This window comes from Chaetodon auriga, chromosome 1, assembly GCF_051107435.1.
Source record: "Chaetodon auriga isolate fChaAug3 chromosome 1, fChaAug3.hap1, whole genome shotgun sequence".
In the NCBI taxonomy this organism is placed as follows: Eukaryota; Metazoa; Chordata; class Actinopteri; order Chaetodontiformes; family Chaetodontidae; genus Chaetodon; species Chaetodon auriga.
Genome location: NC_135074.1, coordinates 12,087,565 through 12,107,257, shown reverse-complemented (window position 1 = coordinate 12,107,257; position 19,693 = coordinate 12,087,565). Strand labels below are relative to the sequence as shown.

The 19,693-nt window shown below is 43.0% G+C and overlaps 1 protein-coding gene across 1 annotated transcript in view; it reads right to left on the bottom strand.

Annotated features, from left to right (window-relative positions):
• The window catches only part of igdcc4 (immunoglobulin superfamily, DCC subclass, member 4), a 44,146-nt gene extending 24,663 nt beyond the window's left edge, over positions 1–19,483 (bottom strand). Inside the window, exons 1-2 of the mRNA XM_076756350.1 lie at positions 19,298–19,483; positions 3,266–3,580 (exon numbers count right to left, since the gene is read on the bottom strand). Coding sequence (XP_076612465.1) covers positions 3,266–3,580; positions 19,298–19,364 — 382 coding nt within the window. The 5' untranslated portion in view covers positions 19,365–19,483. The remainder of the gene's footprint in view (positions 1–3,265; positions 3,581–19,297) is intronic.
• Between the last annotated feature and the right edge of the window lie 210 nt (positions 19,484–19,693).

Sequence of the window (19,693 nt, the reverse complement as noted above, 5' to 3'; positions counted from 1 at the left end):
GCAGCCGTTAATGCAAAGCACGGCGGGGGGTTAGTGCTCGTAGATGACACTTTGCCCATGCTGTGATGGAACAATGGCGACTGGCTGAGTTTCCTCCTCCGCTCTGTCACAGCATAATCATATTAGTCTTTTCCCAGGATTCCACAAGTGTCCCCTGCAATGAAATTCTACAGCGCATCCGTCCGGCATCGTGCCGAATACACACTCAGAAGTTTTTCTGCTCAGGTTTGTGATGATACACTTAGCAACTTTCCTGAGTAACATTCCCAGCACATGGTGACACACCAAGCCACAGGGTGAAAACGTGCGACTGTTTTCTAGTAACACGCTCTTTCTATGTTTTAAAAAAAAACTTTTTCAGACAACTCCTTTGGGCGTTGTTCTGTGTAATGTGTGTAACCCCTCGATGTGCAGCATAAAAAGTCTCTCTCTGTCTCTCTCTCTCTCTCTCTCTCTCCTGCCCCTGACTTTACCCCGACTCTTTCTCTCTCTTTGTCTGTCCCTCTATCTATGCCCCACTCTTTGGCCCCACAGCTATCAGATTGCAGCGTTTTTCCCCTCCCCTTGTGCAAGCAGATAATTCCACCCATGACCTCTTTGCTACCCAGCTTTCAGGCTACAAACAGTATGAAAACCCATCAAGCACGGCCACAGCTTCAACAGATATTCATGATAGCGACTGTAAAATGTGTGCAACGTGAAAATATTTGTTTCCAATTTACACTCCACTGCTACTTTAAACTTTAGAAACATGCTCAATTCAGCCAGTTGTAGGAATGACCTGCCTGATACTTTTTTTTTAAGTAAAACACTCCCCCTTTCATCTTTTCATAGGCATGCGGTGCACAGAGTTGTACATTTGTTTGCATGCATTCATTTTAAGCGGCTTCAAGATAAGAATGTATTAAAACGTTGTGACTCAGTTGAAAATAAAGAGGCAGGGGTAGCCTCCACTGAGATGAAAACAACTACTGTAATGTTAAAAAAAAAAAAAAAACCCACCAGAAAATGCGCAAAGTATCCATCTCTAAAGTTTGATATGAAAAGAAAATGCAGTGTTCTACAGAGGCCTTTGTAAATGAAAGTCAAAAAGTAAAACCATAAGCAGCCTGTTTGGATGGAGGAGAGAGCACTCTTCATGGTTACGACATGAGCTAAAGCTGGTGGGAATTAGGAAATATTGACATTCACCTCAGCGGTCTCATAACGAGAAAGGTTAATTGCTCTAATTAAAATTAAAAGCTGCTTTTTTTCCAGCATCATCATTTACCCATGGATGTGTTTAGGAAGTGTAATGTGCGCGCTAATGTGTGCCGCCTCTGGCATTTTGCCGAGAGAAGAGTGAGAGTGAAATACTGCAGACCTATTTACATGTTTTATCTGCTGTTAAATAGGAAGCAGGTCTCTTTCACTGTCTCTCTCCCTCTCTGACACATTCACATGCTTTCAGACAAGGCCACATGCATCACATACTGCGACAGGGAAAGTGGAGCAGGTGGGTTTCGTAATGTGTTTTCACAGATGTGATCTCTGCTACGTTCTCTCCTCCGTCTTCTTTCTGCTGCTGAAGACACAGTAGGAAATGGGAATGTCCGCTCAATGTCAATGTCGAGGCAAGCTCGGCTTTGACCTCCCGTGCGCCGGTCGCATCTATCTCATAGCCACTCGCCGCCGATTTAATTCAAAAACCGCACACACACACGTACAGTATATACGCGTCGGCACACACGCAAACTGAAGGTCATTCTTAATGGTCTCTGAAGCCTTTCCTTTCACCATCACCACAAAATCTCTTGAGCCTTTTCTGCCTTCCCACCATTCATCCAATACCCCCCCCCTCCCCTTTACTCCTTATTGTCCCTCAAACAAGAGATCCTCATAAATAGGCATGTGACAGCTGACAAAAGCGGGGGCATCCACAAAGGATACTGTCTCATTTTACACAAAGCTAATGACTAAATAAAGACTACCACTTACGAGTGTGAGAGAAAGAGGCCTCCTTGGAGGGGCGATTAAACAGCTACAGCCTGTCCTCTCATCCCTCACACACGCATCTTCCTGTTCATTTCTTTCATTTCCACCCACTCTTCCTCCTTTCCTCTGTGCCTTTTAGCAGACTGCTGTTTAAGAGTGCACCTGTTCCCAGGACACTTGTTAGCGTTCCACCAGAGGATAAGTCTCCAATCCGAGGCCGCAAGTTCATCTCCATCCATGCAAGGAAATTCCCTTGACAAAGCTGACAAATAACTTTGCTCCGCATGCGTTTGTGTGTGTGTGCCTGAATACTTAACTGAATGCTTTAAAAAGAGGAATTAATCAAATCAATACTGTCTCCATTACATCAGTGATGTTGCAAAAATTCTCTTCCTGCAATTTCACACATTTTCACTAATGCACAAACTGAACTTCTAAACTTTCAATACGATGTGAGAAAATGGTGAAACATGTCCTTCACCACAGCCCAAGGTGAAATCCATGAATGTCTTTTTCCCCGACCAAGAGTTTAAAAACCCAAAGACATGCAATTTACTATTACAGAAGTTTTGAGAATTATAACATGAAAAATGACTGAATTTTTTTAATCCAATAGCGTTGCATAGTTGATGCTATTCTGCCATTCTCAGGATTGTGATGCTACACTGGGCAACTTTTCAGATTAACACCTGAAGCAAAAGGTGATATATCAAGACACAGGGTTACATTTTGCTACATTCAGCTACGCAGACTCATAATGACAAAGGTTAATTGGTCTACATTTCTCTGGGAAAACCTTAAGATATTTATGATCCCATAAGACAACAAAAACCAACAAATATCCACATCAGAGAAGCTGGAACCAGTAAATTAATGACAATCTTTTTGGATCCTTTTCAGTTGATCAGCTAATTGATTAATGTACTAATAGTTTCAGCTGTACTCCATAAATTGCATTACTTTTCATTCCACAGCGGCTCTGCTAATGAGAAATGTTTCAATCCATCTACCTATGAACCCTCTACACTTGGGGACTGGAGTGTATCCCAGCATGCATTGGATGAAATGTGGGATACAACTAGCCAGCCCATCAGGGATGCAGAAAGACAGAACAAACCACTCATATTGAATCACTACATAATTTTAAGCCTCCGGTAAACTCAAGGCCCAACATTTGTAGCATGCAAGCTTTGATAGCATTCATTTTGGAACATTTCACTTATCCTATGAAGTCATACATGAACATGATAGAGCTCTGCAGGGCTTGCAAATCTAGATGCTGAACACCTACTTGCTAGAAGAACATTTACAGTCCGGCTGGTCAGGGCTCCAAGTGCGCTGGAACTCACACAGCTGTAGCCACCCTCCACTCCCTGAGGAGGGTGGCCATCCTTAGAGTGGGGCAGCAGGAGGAGGGATCCATTGGCCAAATACCGCAGGAAGTCACCCCCCTCCAGAGGCAGAGGCTGGCCATCCTGAAGCCAGGTGACATTGAAAGGTGCATCGCTGGCCCCAAGGTTGCAGTCCAGCAAGAGGGGTAAACCTGGCTCCAACACTACATGGCTGGGCCCAGCCCCGCAGCTCAGCTCCACTGAAACAGGCTTTTCTGTGTGGGACAAAGGAAAAAAGTTTGTCAACCAAGCTCTGTACGTACGGCAGTCAACATTGTTCTCTACTTTAGAAAAAGTGTCCATAAATGATCACTTTCTAATCCATTTGAGAGCCAAACTTGTGCAGAACATATTCAGAACTTCACTGCAACCCTCTACAGGAACCCTTTTATTGCTGTATGAACACATTTGCAGCTCAGCTATAAATGTAATATTGCACTTGGTGGTCATTGGTCCAATTATTCATACATCAGTGTCATTTGTCATTTTTGGCTATTTTGGTCTTCATTATCAATTTCAGCCTTCGGCAATTTGTCATTTTATAGCATAACTTCAATAAAATCAATAGTGTTGGCAGCACAGATGGATAGAGGTAGTGCATTCCAGAGGCAGGGTGTTATGGGGACAAAGAGGAGGCTGGAGGAGAAGGAGGAGGAGGAGGAGGTGGAGGAAGAGGAGGAGCTCTGAAAATGAAATGGGTGCGGGGGCCATGAAGGGATTTGTATGTCAGCAGCAGGACATTAAAGTCAGTGAGAAGGAGGGGAAGTCCTGGAGTGAGAGGTTGATGAGTTGGTGTGAAATGAGCAGCAGAGAGCTCCATAAACTGCAGTCAAAGCATATGCTGCTGTTTAACCCCCACAATTTTACCATGCTGTCATTTTTATTCTAAACTGCTTTTAAAGTGATTAGTATTTTATTAAATGTAACATACGAGAGCCTATCCTTCACCCACACGCTTTAACACACTGCTTGCAATTTCATCTCACATCTTTGTGTTGCTCTATCTCACCTACACTGTCAGTAACATTACTGTGTTTTTGCCTCTATCAAACCTTTTGAAAGAGTTACAGTTAGACATGTAGGTACAACTGTGATAAAACAGAGCAAAATATGTCTTCAGTCTACTGCACAGCGAATGATGAACTGCTTGTCTTGAGCGCCATATTAGCACATTTCAATGTAATAATGTCACGTCAATAAAAAATGATTTAGCTTTTGTGACCGAAGCACCTCCACCAATTTAGCAGTTTTGGAGCTTCAGTGAGGGACCACATATTGCTTCGAAAACCTTAATATTTGTATTGTCTGACCTCCAGTATAAACACTCCTGGCTGCCGATTTGCTCTGCGCTCTCAGGTGGAGCCATTACTGCTGTGGCGAAGTCAACACATTCACACCCACAGTGAAAGAGTGAAAGAGACGTCATCCCCTCAATCAGGTGAAGTTACTCTGTCTTAAAGTGGAAGTTCTTCACTCTCAACTCTCCCTAGTTCTGATACAGCCTTTGGGGGGAAAAAAAAAATCATTACAGCGCCGCTTTCGTCCGACCTCCACAGTCTGGGTGTAAAAGTGTCGTGTGGAGTCGCTAATCAAATCCAGCAGGAATTATTCGTTACCTTGTGATTTAAATAGTCACACTCCATTGATTTCTTGCATTGTAATCATTTAATGAAAATTAGAAACACACAACACTGTTAACATGTAGAGATATGTGAAACGATGGCTCACCATTGGCCTGTGTCAGTCTAGCGGAGCCTGCTTGGTGTCGCTGTGCTCGCTGAGGATTTAATGGAAACTTCTAAAAGTATGATAGATTTAATGAGAAATAGGCTTTTACTTTTAGTCACTTCCAAAGTCTCAGCTTGTAGGTGGAGCAGATAACGGCATTGTCCAGAAAAGCTATCTAACCTATTTCCCTTAGTCAACATGTAAAAGGTTCTCCTAGATCTCTTTGACAGATTTCTTGGAAAAAGCACTTAAGAGGAAAATTCCTTTGCACATGTTACAGTGTTACACACAGACTCATTACTGTACCTCTGGAAATAAATAAGAAGTAATAGAATTTAAACTTCCCGTCTATAGTTCAGTTGACAAATCCCTTTGTGAATTCATCTTAGAAACACTAGGAACACACACACACACACACACACACACACACACACACACACACACACACACACAGCGAGGTTCCTTTCTGCTTCTCTTTCTCCGACGGATTAATTAAGTTAATGGGAGATGAATTTTTTTCCTTGATTAAATGAGGCCTGACCCCCCACCATCACATTCTGATGAGGAGGCTGGGTAATGCTGAGAAAGGCTACATAGTGCTGTGGCGCACCCACACACACCCACACACACACCCACACACCTGCCATGGAGACAACATAAACATGCATGAACACACATGTACTCAAACCCCATACAAACAGCGACTCATGCAGGCACACATGTGAAGAACAGCAGAAAACACTCAGAATCTTGTCCGCCAACACACACTGACACAGATCACCTCCACGGCTCCTCTCTTCCTCTCTCCCATTTCAACTAATTAGGTCTCATTAAGTCATTAAAACGTTAGCAGCCATTTCCCAGCTCTCTGCCAATGAATTCACTTGGCGAGAGGTGGGGATCGTTCTGCATTGGGTATGGAAGTCATTACACCTCACAAAACTGGAGTAGAGGTGTGATGAGGAACATGCAAAAAATAAAAAAGAAAGCAGGAAAACACCAATTTTCTTTTAGCAAGGTTTATACATATTAACCTGTGTAAATTGAATTATGTAATAAGATTAAATAAAACATGTCCAACCTAGAAAATTCACTGTAACATTTTCTGAACCAGCATGGCCTACAGTCCTTTCAAAAGGAGGCAATGTAAGCATATCACATATTTCAAGAAGTGGCTATTTCATCTGGGAATAATACACGTTATATCCACACACACATTCACACCAGAAACATGCCCTAGATCTGTGGCCATGCGCCGCACACACACAAAAACACACATATTTAAACGCTAACATGTACGCACACACCCACTACAAACCACACAGATGCATGCACACCCCACAGTAACTTGTGTGTCAGTGTCTCGTGAGGACACAATGTGGTGAAGAGGAAGGATCTGTGAAGTGGCCATTTTGCCATTTTACTGTACAAATGGGGGGGGGGGGGGTAGGACAGGATGCACTCTGGGATATAGTAGCGGTTGTGCGATCTTACTGAGCTGTAGTGAATGGATTGTGGTGGCACTGTGCCAAGCGGTTCATAGCTTACTCTAAGTAGAGAGGGGACAGTGGTTTACAAAGGGGAGAAAAGATGAAAAAAGACTCAGACAACCACAGACAAACACAGAAAAAGAAGAAAGAAAGAAGCAAAAGCAGCACACATAAATGACACAGTGCCCCTTCAGCCAATGACAGGATCCCCAATATTCTGTGAAATTAAATCACATGTTTGATGTACCTTCATACCACTCCTACATATGTATCATGTGGAGAAATGCATAGACTGATTACTGATATGCAGTGAGCCATGAAAGGAAAGGACTGAATGTTTTTCTTCTATTTATTTAACTGCTTCTTCTCTACTGTAACTGGACTCCCTTTTGACCAGCCTCGCAGCCCTTTCCTTTCATCCTCACTGCAGTGGAGGCATGCCCAGGCAACGCATTCATCAGGCAGCCACCACCACACACTTGACCTTTGTGGAGTGCATGTGCAAACGGGCTGGCATTGCTCCGTGCTCACGCAGCGACAGCTTCATCATGGACGGACCTGAATCTCAGGCGGAGGAAGAAAACACAGGACGTGACACTCCTCCAAGAAAACCTATGGTTTGTATTGTATATAAAACCAAAGCTGACATTTCTTGCACTTCAGTGGTGTACTTTTCTGAATAGTGGTGTATTTTTATTTATTTTTCAGTTTATGTTTTGCCTGTGACTGTGGCGCATTTTGCACCTAATCGAGTGTTGTTTCTTATATATGTATTATATTTTATTAGAATTTCATATCACACGGACGTTTTAAAAGTAGTTTGAATTACTTCAGTAGCTTTAGTTAACCAAACAAGATTTCTCCCTCAAGTAGCACTCCTGTTGTTCAATTTCTTCCATTGTGAAGTAATTGGTAGCCTGGACAGCTATGCTTTCAAAGCAGCTTCCCCACCACTGCTGATGTGCCGTCCTGTTCACAATCAAATGCACAAAAAACGGACACAGAAGAGAAACAAAACACACACACACACACACACACACAAAGAAACAGACTTGAAAAACAGAGAAAAGGCTGTGGAAATGGAGAAGGTAGGAGGGCAGTGCTCTCGATACCATCAACACTTACTCTGCTAGTCCATTTCTGTTAATGGATCACCTATTCACAAAACGTGTGGGAGAACAGAAGGAGAAAGAGGAGGAGTAGGAGGAGGAGAGTGACCCAACACAGTGAATATTTCACCCGGCCCAGCTCACTGTCAACAGAGACTGGACACCCCATGACCCGGAGGCCACAGCTCAGGTTTCCACAGCCTCTAAACTGAAGCGATACAATAGCCTACCTCAGGCTTTTCAGGAACTAGAGATACACACAAAGAGGCTCTGCTAAAAGAGTCCAAACATTGGTGCTTTGTGTAATGAACTGAATTTTCTTTTTACCCAATGCTAATGCCCAATTATAAAACATGATGCTATTTGTTGCTGTTTTTATGGAATTTTTGCTGCACTGCGCTGCAACAATTCCAAGACAAATTTCACCTCACTTCAATGTACCCGGCGCAGTCATATTCATGCAGCATGTAATAATCATTCTATAAGAAAAACAAATGCTTGCAGCTTTGTTGCACTGCTTTGAGCTAAATGCTAATGTCAGCATGCTAACAGGCGCTTGACAACAACGCTAACATGCTGATATTTAGCAAATGTGATGCTTACCATATTCTCCATCTTAGTTTATGGTGTTACCAGCTAACAGACAGACAGTTGTGATTGGTTTAAAGAAATGCAAGAAAGGGCATTTTTACGCTACACCAGAATGATAGTGGGTGCAGCCAGACATTTATCCAGCAGGGACACAGCGCTGTGGAGGTCGTCTGATGAGACACCCGGCGTTGCCATCCATAGAACTACACTGCTAGCGTGGCTAAAAACTGGCATATGAGCACAAAAGTGTTGCATGAACAAGTGCCAGGTTGACTGAACGAGGTCGCAAACTTAAAAAGGTGAATGAAGAGGGATGTAAGGTGAAAAATTGAAAGAGAGGACACGAGACAAAGAAAGAGACCGGCAATAACAGAACAAAATAGAGGACTGAACAGTGCAGATAGGATTAGGGCAGCCTTGAGACTCGATTGAAAGAGAGCAGCAAAATGTGATTACCTACACTTTTGTGAAGAGGGACCACTAAAGCACTCAAAAGCAGTGATAACCAGATTGCCTTGTGCCTCCTGCTAGATTGACACAGCTGCAGTGGATAATTGTTAGGAGTCCTGAAGGATGTTGTAGTGTATCATACATGTAGGTAGTGCTGTACTTGGACTAAATACAGCCTGAGTGGACAGGGACAGATGGTCTGATTGATAGCACTGGGCAGTTTCCAGAAGGAAAACTCCACAGTGTGTGCGTGTGTGTGCATGTGCGTGTGTGTGCAAATCCGGATACCACAAACGAAACCTCAAATTAAGCTCAACTAGTGCTCGCCTGCTGTTTCAGGTGGTTTTGTTAGCTAATTCAATTATTTTACATCAATAGCAACATAGTAAAAAAAAGACAGCCCGGCCACTTTCATGTGCGTGTGGCCAAAAACTACCCAGCATGAGAATGAATCGATAGTCAGAAGCCACAGTTGTGATAATCTGAGCAGAGAAGCAGCCAGCGATAAAGCCAGCTGGGAGGTGGGGGCTCTCAGGTTTCGGTATGTAGGTGGAAATGCCTGTGTAATAACAAGAAATGGAAAGTCTCACTGACAGACACACGTCTCTACTGCCTAAATATTTAGGCTTCTTCTCTGGCTTTCCATGTTAACATTGTTCCTTGGGCATTGGGTTCTGTAAAGACGCAATGACAAACATGGTGCACATTCAAGCGTCTTTGCTTTGATGGCAAATTAAAACTCTCTATTTACGAGTTGAGCAATGCTGCATACAGTGGGCTCCACATTTCACTGAACCCACAGTGAGGTTGTGAGTCACTCCACAATCTGAACAGCTGCCGTGTCAGGTGTTAACTGTTCCAGCTGTGTTTCCTCCCATGATGATACAGCGGGTTCTTCTTGCACCCACTCATCTTAACCACAAACACACACACACACTCACTTTCACTGCCAGAAAGCTGATAGAATGAATCAAAGACTGTAGTGTGACTTTTGGGGATTGGAAAGTTGACTGAGGTTACGCACATACTGACAGGGCCGCAAAATGAAGGGCTGCACCGTTTTCTCTGATGGAAAACTGTTTCAAGCTTCTTTAAAAATGAAATATTATTTGGTTGCTCTGCCCTGCAGACCCCTGGGCTCAAGATCAAGTGGCATATTGTTAATGTTTCACTTGAAACCAACAAAATCTACATTATTTCCATCTAATTACCTCCCGATAGCACACGATTGACATTTTAAGATGAAAAAGAAGTTGCCATTTTCTTGATTAATTAATTTTGTTCAATTATTCAACTGGTCACTTGGTCTATGAAATATCAGAGAAGACTAAGAAACCCAGCCATAATTCACATCTGAGAAGGTGCAAACAACGCACTTGGGGCATTTTTGCTTGAAAAACAACTCTTCAATTGTCAAAATAGCTGCTGATTATTTTTCTGATTATCAACCGATTAACTGCTTCAATTCTAAGCAGCACTCAAACTTGCATAATGAAACTGAGATCGTATGTATTTGCCAACCCGCCTTTGAACCTGTCACACTGCACTTCCATGTACAAATCCTCTACTGTCCAACATCTACTAGTTTCAATAATGGAAGCTGCCATGTGTTGCATACGGTAATGAACCACAAACTTGACATTTACACTTACGATCATTAAGATCATACAGTGAGCCTCTTCTCAAAGCCAGTGGAACAACAAATGGCATGAAAGCGTAGAATGAAAAAATAAAAAAGAGGGGCTGTGGTGAGAGGAGCATGGCTCCTGTGTCCCACTGTGTGTACAAGAGGGAGAAAGGGAGCAGAACAGAGAACAGGGGATAGAGAATGTGAGAGGGGGCGTACCACTGCAGTCCCTCATGCCTCCTGCTCTATGTACAGTGCTCATTCATCCCAGTCTGGCTTCCTCCAATCACAGCGCAGCGTTCCTGCATGCAGGGCCTCCCAGCAGCATGGGGCCTCCACATGGCCATATCAAGTGCCAGGCCCACTTGCATGAGTCAACAAAGCGAGCAATAAAACTAACATGGGAGTAACGCGAGAGATCCAAATCAGAATCTGTTCATTCACGCAGCGGCACAGTGAATGTAGAGGAATTTATGTGGGTCACACTGGTGCATGAAAATAGACAACAGGAAGAACAGTCTAAAAACATTCTCCTCTTACTTCAGTCTGCTCTTTGAAGTGAGGCACACATACAATACTGTCTAATGCTCATGTGCAAGGATCAGGGTTGAGCATCTCACACAAGGTCAGGATGATGAATGAGACTGCTATGTGACACTATCTGGCACATGCATTGATGAAGGGCACACCGCACTGAGGGGGCTTCACATATTATGCTCACACTGGGGTGCTCAACAATGACATTTTCCATCACTGATTTGAGAGAGGTGTGCTGTGATCTTTCAGTAATATGCTGCATTTGAATGAGAACTAAAGGGTGTGTGTGTGTCCTCACTGTGAATGACGAGTGCTTAAAAGATTCATAAATGTGTGTATTGTACGATGGTTACACATCCAGGTATGAAAACACACACACTCCACGGCTGCAGTCTGGAGCTTTCTATTGTATGCATGTGAATTTCCTGCACTGCTTTTCCTTCCATAGCATGTACTCATCAATATACCACCATTTTAAAGCTAAACTACAACTCGGGTGTTCAGTATTTTAATGCGTTAATTCACACACTCTTACCTACATGGCCACCTTCAGTGTAACTCCTCAGCTCTCATGTGACCAAGCAGATAGCAGATAGAGGAATGGAAGGAATGTGAATGCAGGATAGTTGACCATGTGAGTGCAGCCAGAACACTGCTTCTCTCTCTCTCTCTCTCTCTCTCTCTCACACACACACACACACACACACACACACACACACACAAAATGATGAAACTACACTGTGAGAATAAAAGCCAAAGTAATGAATACAAACGTGAGTGAGAAATCAAGTTGTACCACGTATAAAGACCTTACAAGTGTATGAAATTGACTTATTAGAGACATACCATCTTGAAAAATCCAAAAGTCCACTGCTATAAGGAGCTGGGTTACTGCCTGCCTTTGATGTTAGGTAACCTCATTTCACAAAATATCGCTGCAGCTTCACTGAGCGGTCTTGTAATGTTTACATGAAGACGATGTTCAAGGGTACCACCACTTCCAATGGAGTTAAGGCTATGGATAGAACAGTGCAGGGATTTAAATGAGGCTATGAGTAGGCCTTGGACTGAGGTCAGTGCTGGCTAAGGAGCCAAGCTTGCTCAGATAATATACTGTACACCACCTTGACTGCAGCTGTGACCCTACTCTGAGCATCATCTCAAATGACATCATGTAAAGTTATCAATTACACTCTATGGCAAACCTCATTGACCCAGCAAGCCGACAGGATGAAATGCACAATCCATCGGAGTTGCAAATCTATTTGTGCTCCTGGGATCAAGGAATTAACAGATAGTAGCATTACCACAGAGCAACGTGCACACATTTGACATCTGTGTGCAACTGAGGAGCACTTCAGTGCAAAGCTGCTTTAGGGAAATATTACTATATATCCTATAGGGCATTCTCTGTAATGTAAATGCTCTGTTGGCATCATCTGCAAAGTTCTACCTTGTAATATTTTTTTTAAAATCTTCTACATGGCTCAGGTGTGAACAGAAGCAGATACATTGTAGTAAAGGCACTCAAGATTACAATGCTCTTACATGTGACATTGTTCACAGTGAGCAAATCACTCACAGAAGAGGTGAAGCTTTACACGCTGCAACATGTAAGATTTCACCCTGAAGAGTGACTTCTACGAGATGTACAAGCTACACTACTTTTGTTTTTTTTAAAAAAAAAAAAAAACATACCATCAAAGCATTGCAACTCTATCTGTCACCCTCCTGTCGTGACTGAAATGAGTCAAAATAGAACTTTTCCATGACTGAGGCCCACATGTGAAACCCAAAAAGCCATGACTTTACCAGATACACAGCCCCAAAAATAGTCTATAGCTGAAATATATATAGAATGATATCACACTGAAAATGAACCGATGAAAAGAAAAACCTCAGGAAAAGGAAGTTTAGGATATCTAAATGTATATGTTTGTTTCATTACCCTATTACATTATCTGACAAAGGCTTTAGACGAAAAAAGGTAATTAAACAATAACCCAATCACTCATTAGCTCACAAGGTAGTCTTGTCAGATAGAGACCGTGCTATTCACGACTAACATAATAAACTCAACACAATAGTTTGAAAATCCCAAGAGAGCACATCATTTGAATTCATAGTCGACAAAATCAAGCTCAAACCTTCGTCTCCTTTCATATAAACACGTCTGTGCTTAAGATTGCCTCTCTAGCAGCATGAATAAGCGCACACAGGGCACCATAAAAATCAACATATTCACTGCACAAATATACCCAGCTGAAACTCAGCCCAGGGCATCTTTAAATAATATGCATCCTAATTTAGCATGGACTCTCTGGGGAGAGGATCAAGATGCACTCACAAATCGCAGCTGACACGCCCACGCTTACACACAAGCAAGCAGGCGCACAGGGTGAATGTACCTCAGTAAACAAAAACACACACACACACATGAAGATACTTAATTTACCCCTAATGTGAGCTATTCTCCACAGGCACTGCTGTCCGGCAAGCTCTGGATTTAAGTCTCACGGGACCTGTGTGTGTGTGTGTGTGTGTGTGTTCACAGAAATACTGAAAGAGTGCAAAGTGTTTGGGCCCAAGCAACGAGAACAACTCAAACATAGTCATTCGAAGTACAATTAACTTCAATAATCATTTAGACAGCAAATAAACGAGAAAAGCAACTCCATGGGGTCATTAAAGTGGTGTGTTCACAAAGAGGAGATGATCTCTTCACCTGTTACGGCACATGGAAGAAGGTCCTCAAATCCCACCTGCACAGGCATATATTCTGGTGCCCTCAGAGCAGCTACACACTGATGTTAGACACATGAGCAGTTACAGTTAAGGCCAATGCAAGCCATCCTACAGACAGCATGCATCCCTCTGCAAATTCCATGTTTAATATTCTGTAGCTGCCACTATACGGGAGGTTGAACAGCTGGCCCTCTGGAGTAGACACAACAAGCTGGAGCTGAACACACTCTAAACATTACAGATGACAGTGGAGTTCAGGAGGAGACATGGACGACAGTTCTTAGGGGACCTAAAGATGGAGACCAACACTGACTCCATCTTCCTGCAGTGGCTAAGGAGTGGCCTGTTTCTGTGGCCCCACTTTGTTCAGTATCCGACAGCTGTATGTTAGTTAGTCTGTACAGTGAGTGCCACAGACCACCCCTTCCGTGTGCATGCATACTTGGCTAAGAAATTGGCTCTGCTTCCACTTTGACACTAAGTATGAAACTGTAGTATGAAGGTTAGCCTCCAAAAATACCACTACATCACTGGTGCACTGACGCCTCATGGACTGGTGCCACCAAAACCAAGACTTTAAAGCCTCTCTTAGCACCAGCATACAGTAACACAAGCCATTTGGTTGCTACCTGCCCAGTAGAAAATGCAGCGTATGAAAGACAAGGTACACAAGTGGCTGAGGAGGCGAATCAAGCATCAACCAAGACAGGCATTTTTTTCAATATTTAGGGGACCAAATCGAGGCCAACAGAGTACAATAAAAATGTGGTTTGAAAGGAGCAAAGGAAAGAGCTCACTGCAGTCCACAGTTGTTGCTCTTTCTACGGCAATTTCAAGCCGCTATAATGACATAAATGTTATAGTTTGTAATCTCACAGGTTTGTGTTCGCGTTTGAATTGTCACACAGTCAATTATTTATTAACACACAAATTTCAGCATTAGGTCTGCTCGGCCTGACGTTTCTCTGGTGTTATTACATAATGGAAGTAAACACGCAAGCAGGAGAATATTGAAAAAAATGTAACTGTGTGTTCGGATGAAATGGCTCTTAAACTTCAGTCAATTCAGTGCAGTATAGGTAAGACTGTCAAGCAGAACGTCAGTCAGTGAAGCAACTTTTGAGACAGTGATATGACCTCGCTGTGCGGCAAACTGAAATGTGTGCATTTTGTGCTCAAACTTTCCTAATAACCTTGTTCAGACTTCTTTTTAAAAAGTGAAACAAAGTTTGTTACACACCACCCTCACTAGATAAATATACTCGCTAGATAGATAGATCAAAATATCCTCAGCTGACACTGTGCCAAGGCGAACATGTAACCCCTTGTGTAACTTTACATCTCCATGATATTTAAGCTCGAGAATGGACTTTGCCCCGAGTACCCTGGTTGCAGTTGACTCAAAAAAAAAACACTTCCCTCCCACCACCATGCCGAACATTGCACAGGGTCACTTCAGCAGTGGGATTCCTACAGGCTAATTTTTTTTCCTTGGGTGTTCAGTCGAAACATTAACTCTGTATGAAACAAGCTGCTGAGATAACCCCGTCTGACTGGGAATATTGGAAGAATAACTGTGTTTTTTTTTTCGTTCGACAGTAAGTCAGGGACTAGATGTTCAGCTGCAGAGTTATCCATCAATTTCAAAATAAAGGAAAGTAATTTAATCCTTGCCAGAGCTGTAATCACACAAAGGTAGTCAAAGGTGAGCGTGAAGCAAGCTAAAAATAAGACATCAACAGTGTGGTGATGTCAATGGGCTGGACTACAGCCTTTACAGATGTGTCAAGAGCATGTGAGCAAATGCAGCTCATTTGGATACCTTTATTTTGAATGAAGATCCACATATATTCACTGTGTTACAATGTGTTCAGTCACTTGTCCAATTTTATTTCTGTTTAATTATAGATTAACTTTACAGCGCAGCACATAAGATGTTCACTACGGTCCACACTGTCACCTTGCCTGTTTAAAGTAACATCGCAAGCACATACAGGGGAAATAAATGAATGTGAAGCACGTTTCTCCTTAATCAAGGCATATCACACTACGCGGTGGCAGTTACATTGCAACAGAACAGTGTGACTGTGTGAGTGTTACGATGGAGAGAGCTGAGAAGCATCGAGCGAGCTCAATCAACACTTACTGGTACAAATCGAAGGACTCTTATGACTCAGAGGAGATGTTACATAGGAGTTACTGTGGACTGTTGGACTGTTAATACAAACGATTTTCATGACAGCATTGACAAATTTGGTGCATCACGGTTAAAAAATCTCATGTGACAGTGCAGCGCCAGTGCTTCATCATGCAACTGTTGCTGTGTTTACAGTTTTCACGTGCATATAAAAAGGCCAAAGGCGCTACAATCATCCCATTCATTTGCTCATAAAGTCTTGCAGGCGTGCAGATGTTTATTTTTTATTATGTGCATTAATAACCGTGTGGACTGCAAACACGCTGTGATGTGTTAAATGAAGCTGACATATTTTCATTTGATCTTTAGAATGGACAAAACAAGCTCTTTGTTTGTGGATGTAGCAAAGGCCCTTGACCTCAAATTCGCCCCACTGGCGCCCGCCAATTCATCCCTGTCCCAGAATCACCCCCAGCCCCCACTATCCAGTCTCAGTTCCCACAACCACCAACACCCACGACATTCATGCTCCACTTTCTATACCCAACAAAACGCACACACGGAGAGAAGTGTGACACATCGAGCCGCCCTCAATGACTGTGTTGCTCACATGTCTTGACTATTTAGTAATAAAACATGATGAAAGTCTAATCTCTTCATCTGATCATAAGGCATGATGCTGCTGTCAGTGTTTTTCGCAGAGCTCATGAATACAAATGTTGCTGCTGCTCTGAAGCAAAACACTTTTCGATGGCAGCTCTTAAATATTTCAGTGGATTTTTGTGTGCTTAATGTTCTTTTAGTGATTTTATAAATGTGTTATTTTATCAGTTCAAAGGCTTTCTAGACAGCGTCCACTTCTAAAAACTGTTTGGCACCAACTTTCAAGGACACATCTCACAGTGTAAATAAATCCATTTCCTCTTCACTCTTATCACAGACAACCACCATCACAATCGCCTTTTACCTGCAAGAGATTTCATCATCTGGATGTGATCGCCCACCGTGTGCCTTTCACTCTCCTGTAAGGAGAATCCCAACAGGAGTAATTCCTTATTCTGTCTCTGCTGGAGACTGTATGGTAATCTAAGTCTGTATAAATTGTATCCTCTGACCTTCTACTGCTATCTCAGTTGGAAGTCATGCAGGCATACCTCCAGTCGCCTTCCTTTAAAGGCCTTTATATGCATAATTGAACAATGAATAATGGAACTTATGTGATAAAATTACAGTGAACCTCAGAGGGGGTGATGTCTACCTGGATGTGCGTACGGTAAGTACTTCAGAGACTCTGATATATTCATTCCACCACACTTGACATGTCACCACCACACCAATCCTTGTTCACAGTCTTCCTTTATTTCTCATCACAGTAACGGCAGCAATCACCGCAGAGCGTGTCATAATATCGAGTTGAAGCAGCAGCAACACTTCGTGCAGGCAATCTCCAGACACAAGAGGAGGATAAAATACTGATGAGTGAGACAAAGGGCAGTGGTAAGCAAAGCTCTGGCTTGTTCTTGCAAGAAAATCTGTGCTTATATATTTGTTACAGAAACAGAGACAACACCCAAAAACAAGATTATAGTACAAGAATGGAAATGAGTGAAAGTAATAGCTTGTGTAGTATTCGCATGGGCTAATCAACCAATACGAGACATCAGCAATAAAATATTACATAAGAAACTGCAGACATGTGTAGGGATGTAGTGCTTCTTCTGCTAACTGTTCTCTAATCAGGACATGTTAAGAATTTGACTGACAGTAAAGTTTAATTCTGCATCAGGGGGCTCTGTTTACATGAAGCACAGCCTGCTTTATATTGTGTGTAAACTCTGGGAGTACTTGGGGGGGGTGGCAATTCAAAGTCGGGCTGCTATGAACAATCACTTGATATCAATCGATAAATGTCCGAAAATTGTGAAATATGCCCGATGTGGTATCTTTAAATTCTGTGTCCAAAATCCCAAGATAATAAGTTCATCATAATACATGACAAACTAAAGCTCACATTTGACAGGCTGGAAGCAGATAGCGCAAAATGACTGAATGGATCATCAGAATAGCTGCTGATTCATTCTCTGTAGCTGCTGGAATTCAGTTTAGTTTTGAGTAATTTCTATATGCTTTCAGCAGTCCTTTTAATCCGACCATTTGCCCAGCCTGGATATGAATGCCACCTCTTGGAGATCTTAATCCAAAGAAAATAAATCTTAATAATCTGTACTGTGTAATCAGTACTCTCTCCCTCTCTCTCTCTCTCTCTCTCTCTCTCTCTCTGATAAATACCAACCTGTTAAGGTGTTTATGTTTCCAACTTCAAACTGTAAGCAGTTCTGAACATATTACCTTCTGTTACTCAGTTGAAAAACAGAATACTACAGCCAGGTGAGAGGGTTTTCTGATGACAGCTGGCTTAATTTCAGCCCCATCCCACTCCCTAAATGTCTATAAAGATAATGTGGGAAAACATACTAATTAGACCATTTTGCTACATCACTCTTTCTCCTGGTACCACCTCTCCTTTACAGCCATGCAGAAATGCTCTGAGATGGGACCCAACATCTTTGCATGCATGCTCTGATGAAAAAAAGTTTTGAGGGGAGGAAGGAAATGCACTTTGTTTTTACTGTGTTATATTGAATTTTTCTGGTCATGAAGAGCATTTAAGTGTCTAACCTCCCCTGATATTCTGCACAGGTCTTTGTCATGTAAATCTTGCAGCCACTCTTTCACCCACTCGTCGCCTGTGTGGGCCGAATTTCCTCTCCAACCAGCACGCTTCAGCCACCAGCAACGTGTGAGGAACACAACTTCCACTGTATATTTTTCACTGTCAGCCCCCCAAAACATTTTCCTTCAACATGATCAGGATCATGCGCAGATAGAGATGACATTAACGTCCTCTTTCCTCAAAATCCCCTCACTGAACTTTCTGCGCCAGTGGCAAACACCAGGCGTCTCATGCGCATACACTATTATTAAATCGTAGAGGGAAAGTTCAGGGTTTATTTTTTTGTTTGTTTGTTTTTTAATTGCCAAAGCAATCAACGCATTTAACACATTTGTGCTTCATGGCGCTCCGCTCTCATTACACGCCACCGCCGAGCCCACATGTCCTCATAATGAGCCACATCCCCTGCTTGATCCGAAACTTCCCCGGTCGGTTCAAAGCCCTCTGGCCGCTCTGTGGCACCATTCGGGGCTGCTCCTTGAGCAATGTGCTGCAACTTTCTAACGCCGAAGCCTTCCGGCGCGTCCCGAGAGAAGCACCACAGACATGAAGTAAGAATACAACCTCAGACGCACCGGAGAGGCCACATGAGGTGAACGCAGAATACGGAGGGGACATTGCACGTACCGTGCAAGGTGCACATTCACCCAGTAGCTCTGTCGTATCTTTTATCACTGCCCACTTATGTTCTGAGTAACTGCACTTTAGTGTAATATGAGTGGCCCGCTGCCTCACACATGCACCCCACTGAAAAACATGCAGATGATTAAAGTGAGCGCTTTACCTTGCTTGGATGAACCACAAAACAGCGAAAGAAGACAGAACAGCCAAATTGTACTCTCCACCGCCATGTACAGCCTTTGATTTCCACCAGTGGGGTAGCAGCGTACGTCTATACAACCAGCTATACCGTTATAGCGACATGCATATGTTGGAATCCGCTATTGTCTCCGCCGGCGCGTAAAGGAGTCCCTGTGAATGTTTAGGTCTCTTTGGTTAACAGTCCCCTGGCCTCCCTAACAATAAGGCTGCATTAGTCGGGGGAGAGCCGTCGTGTCTCTCGGCGCTTCAACGCCATGTTGCGAACGAATGTTAAGTGTGTGTTGGCTGCTGGTCCACACACAAACGCATGGACGCACACACGCGCGCGCGCACTTACGCGCACACGCACGCTCACCAG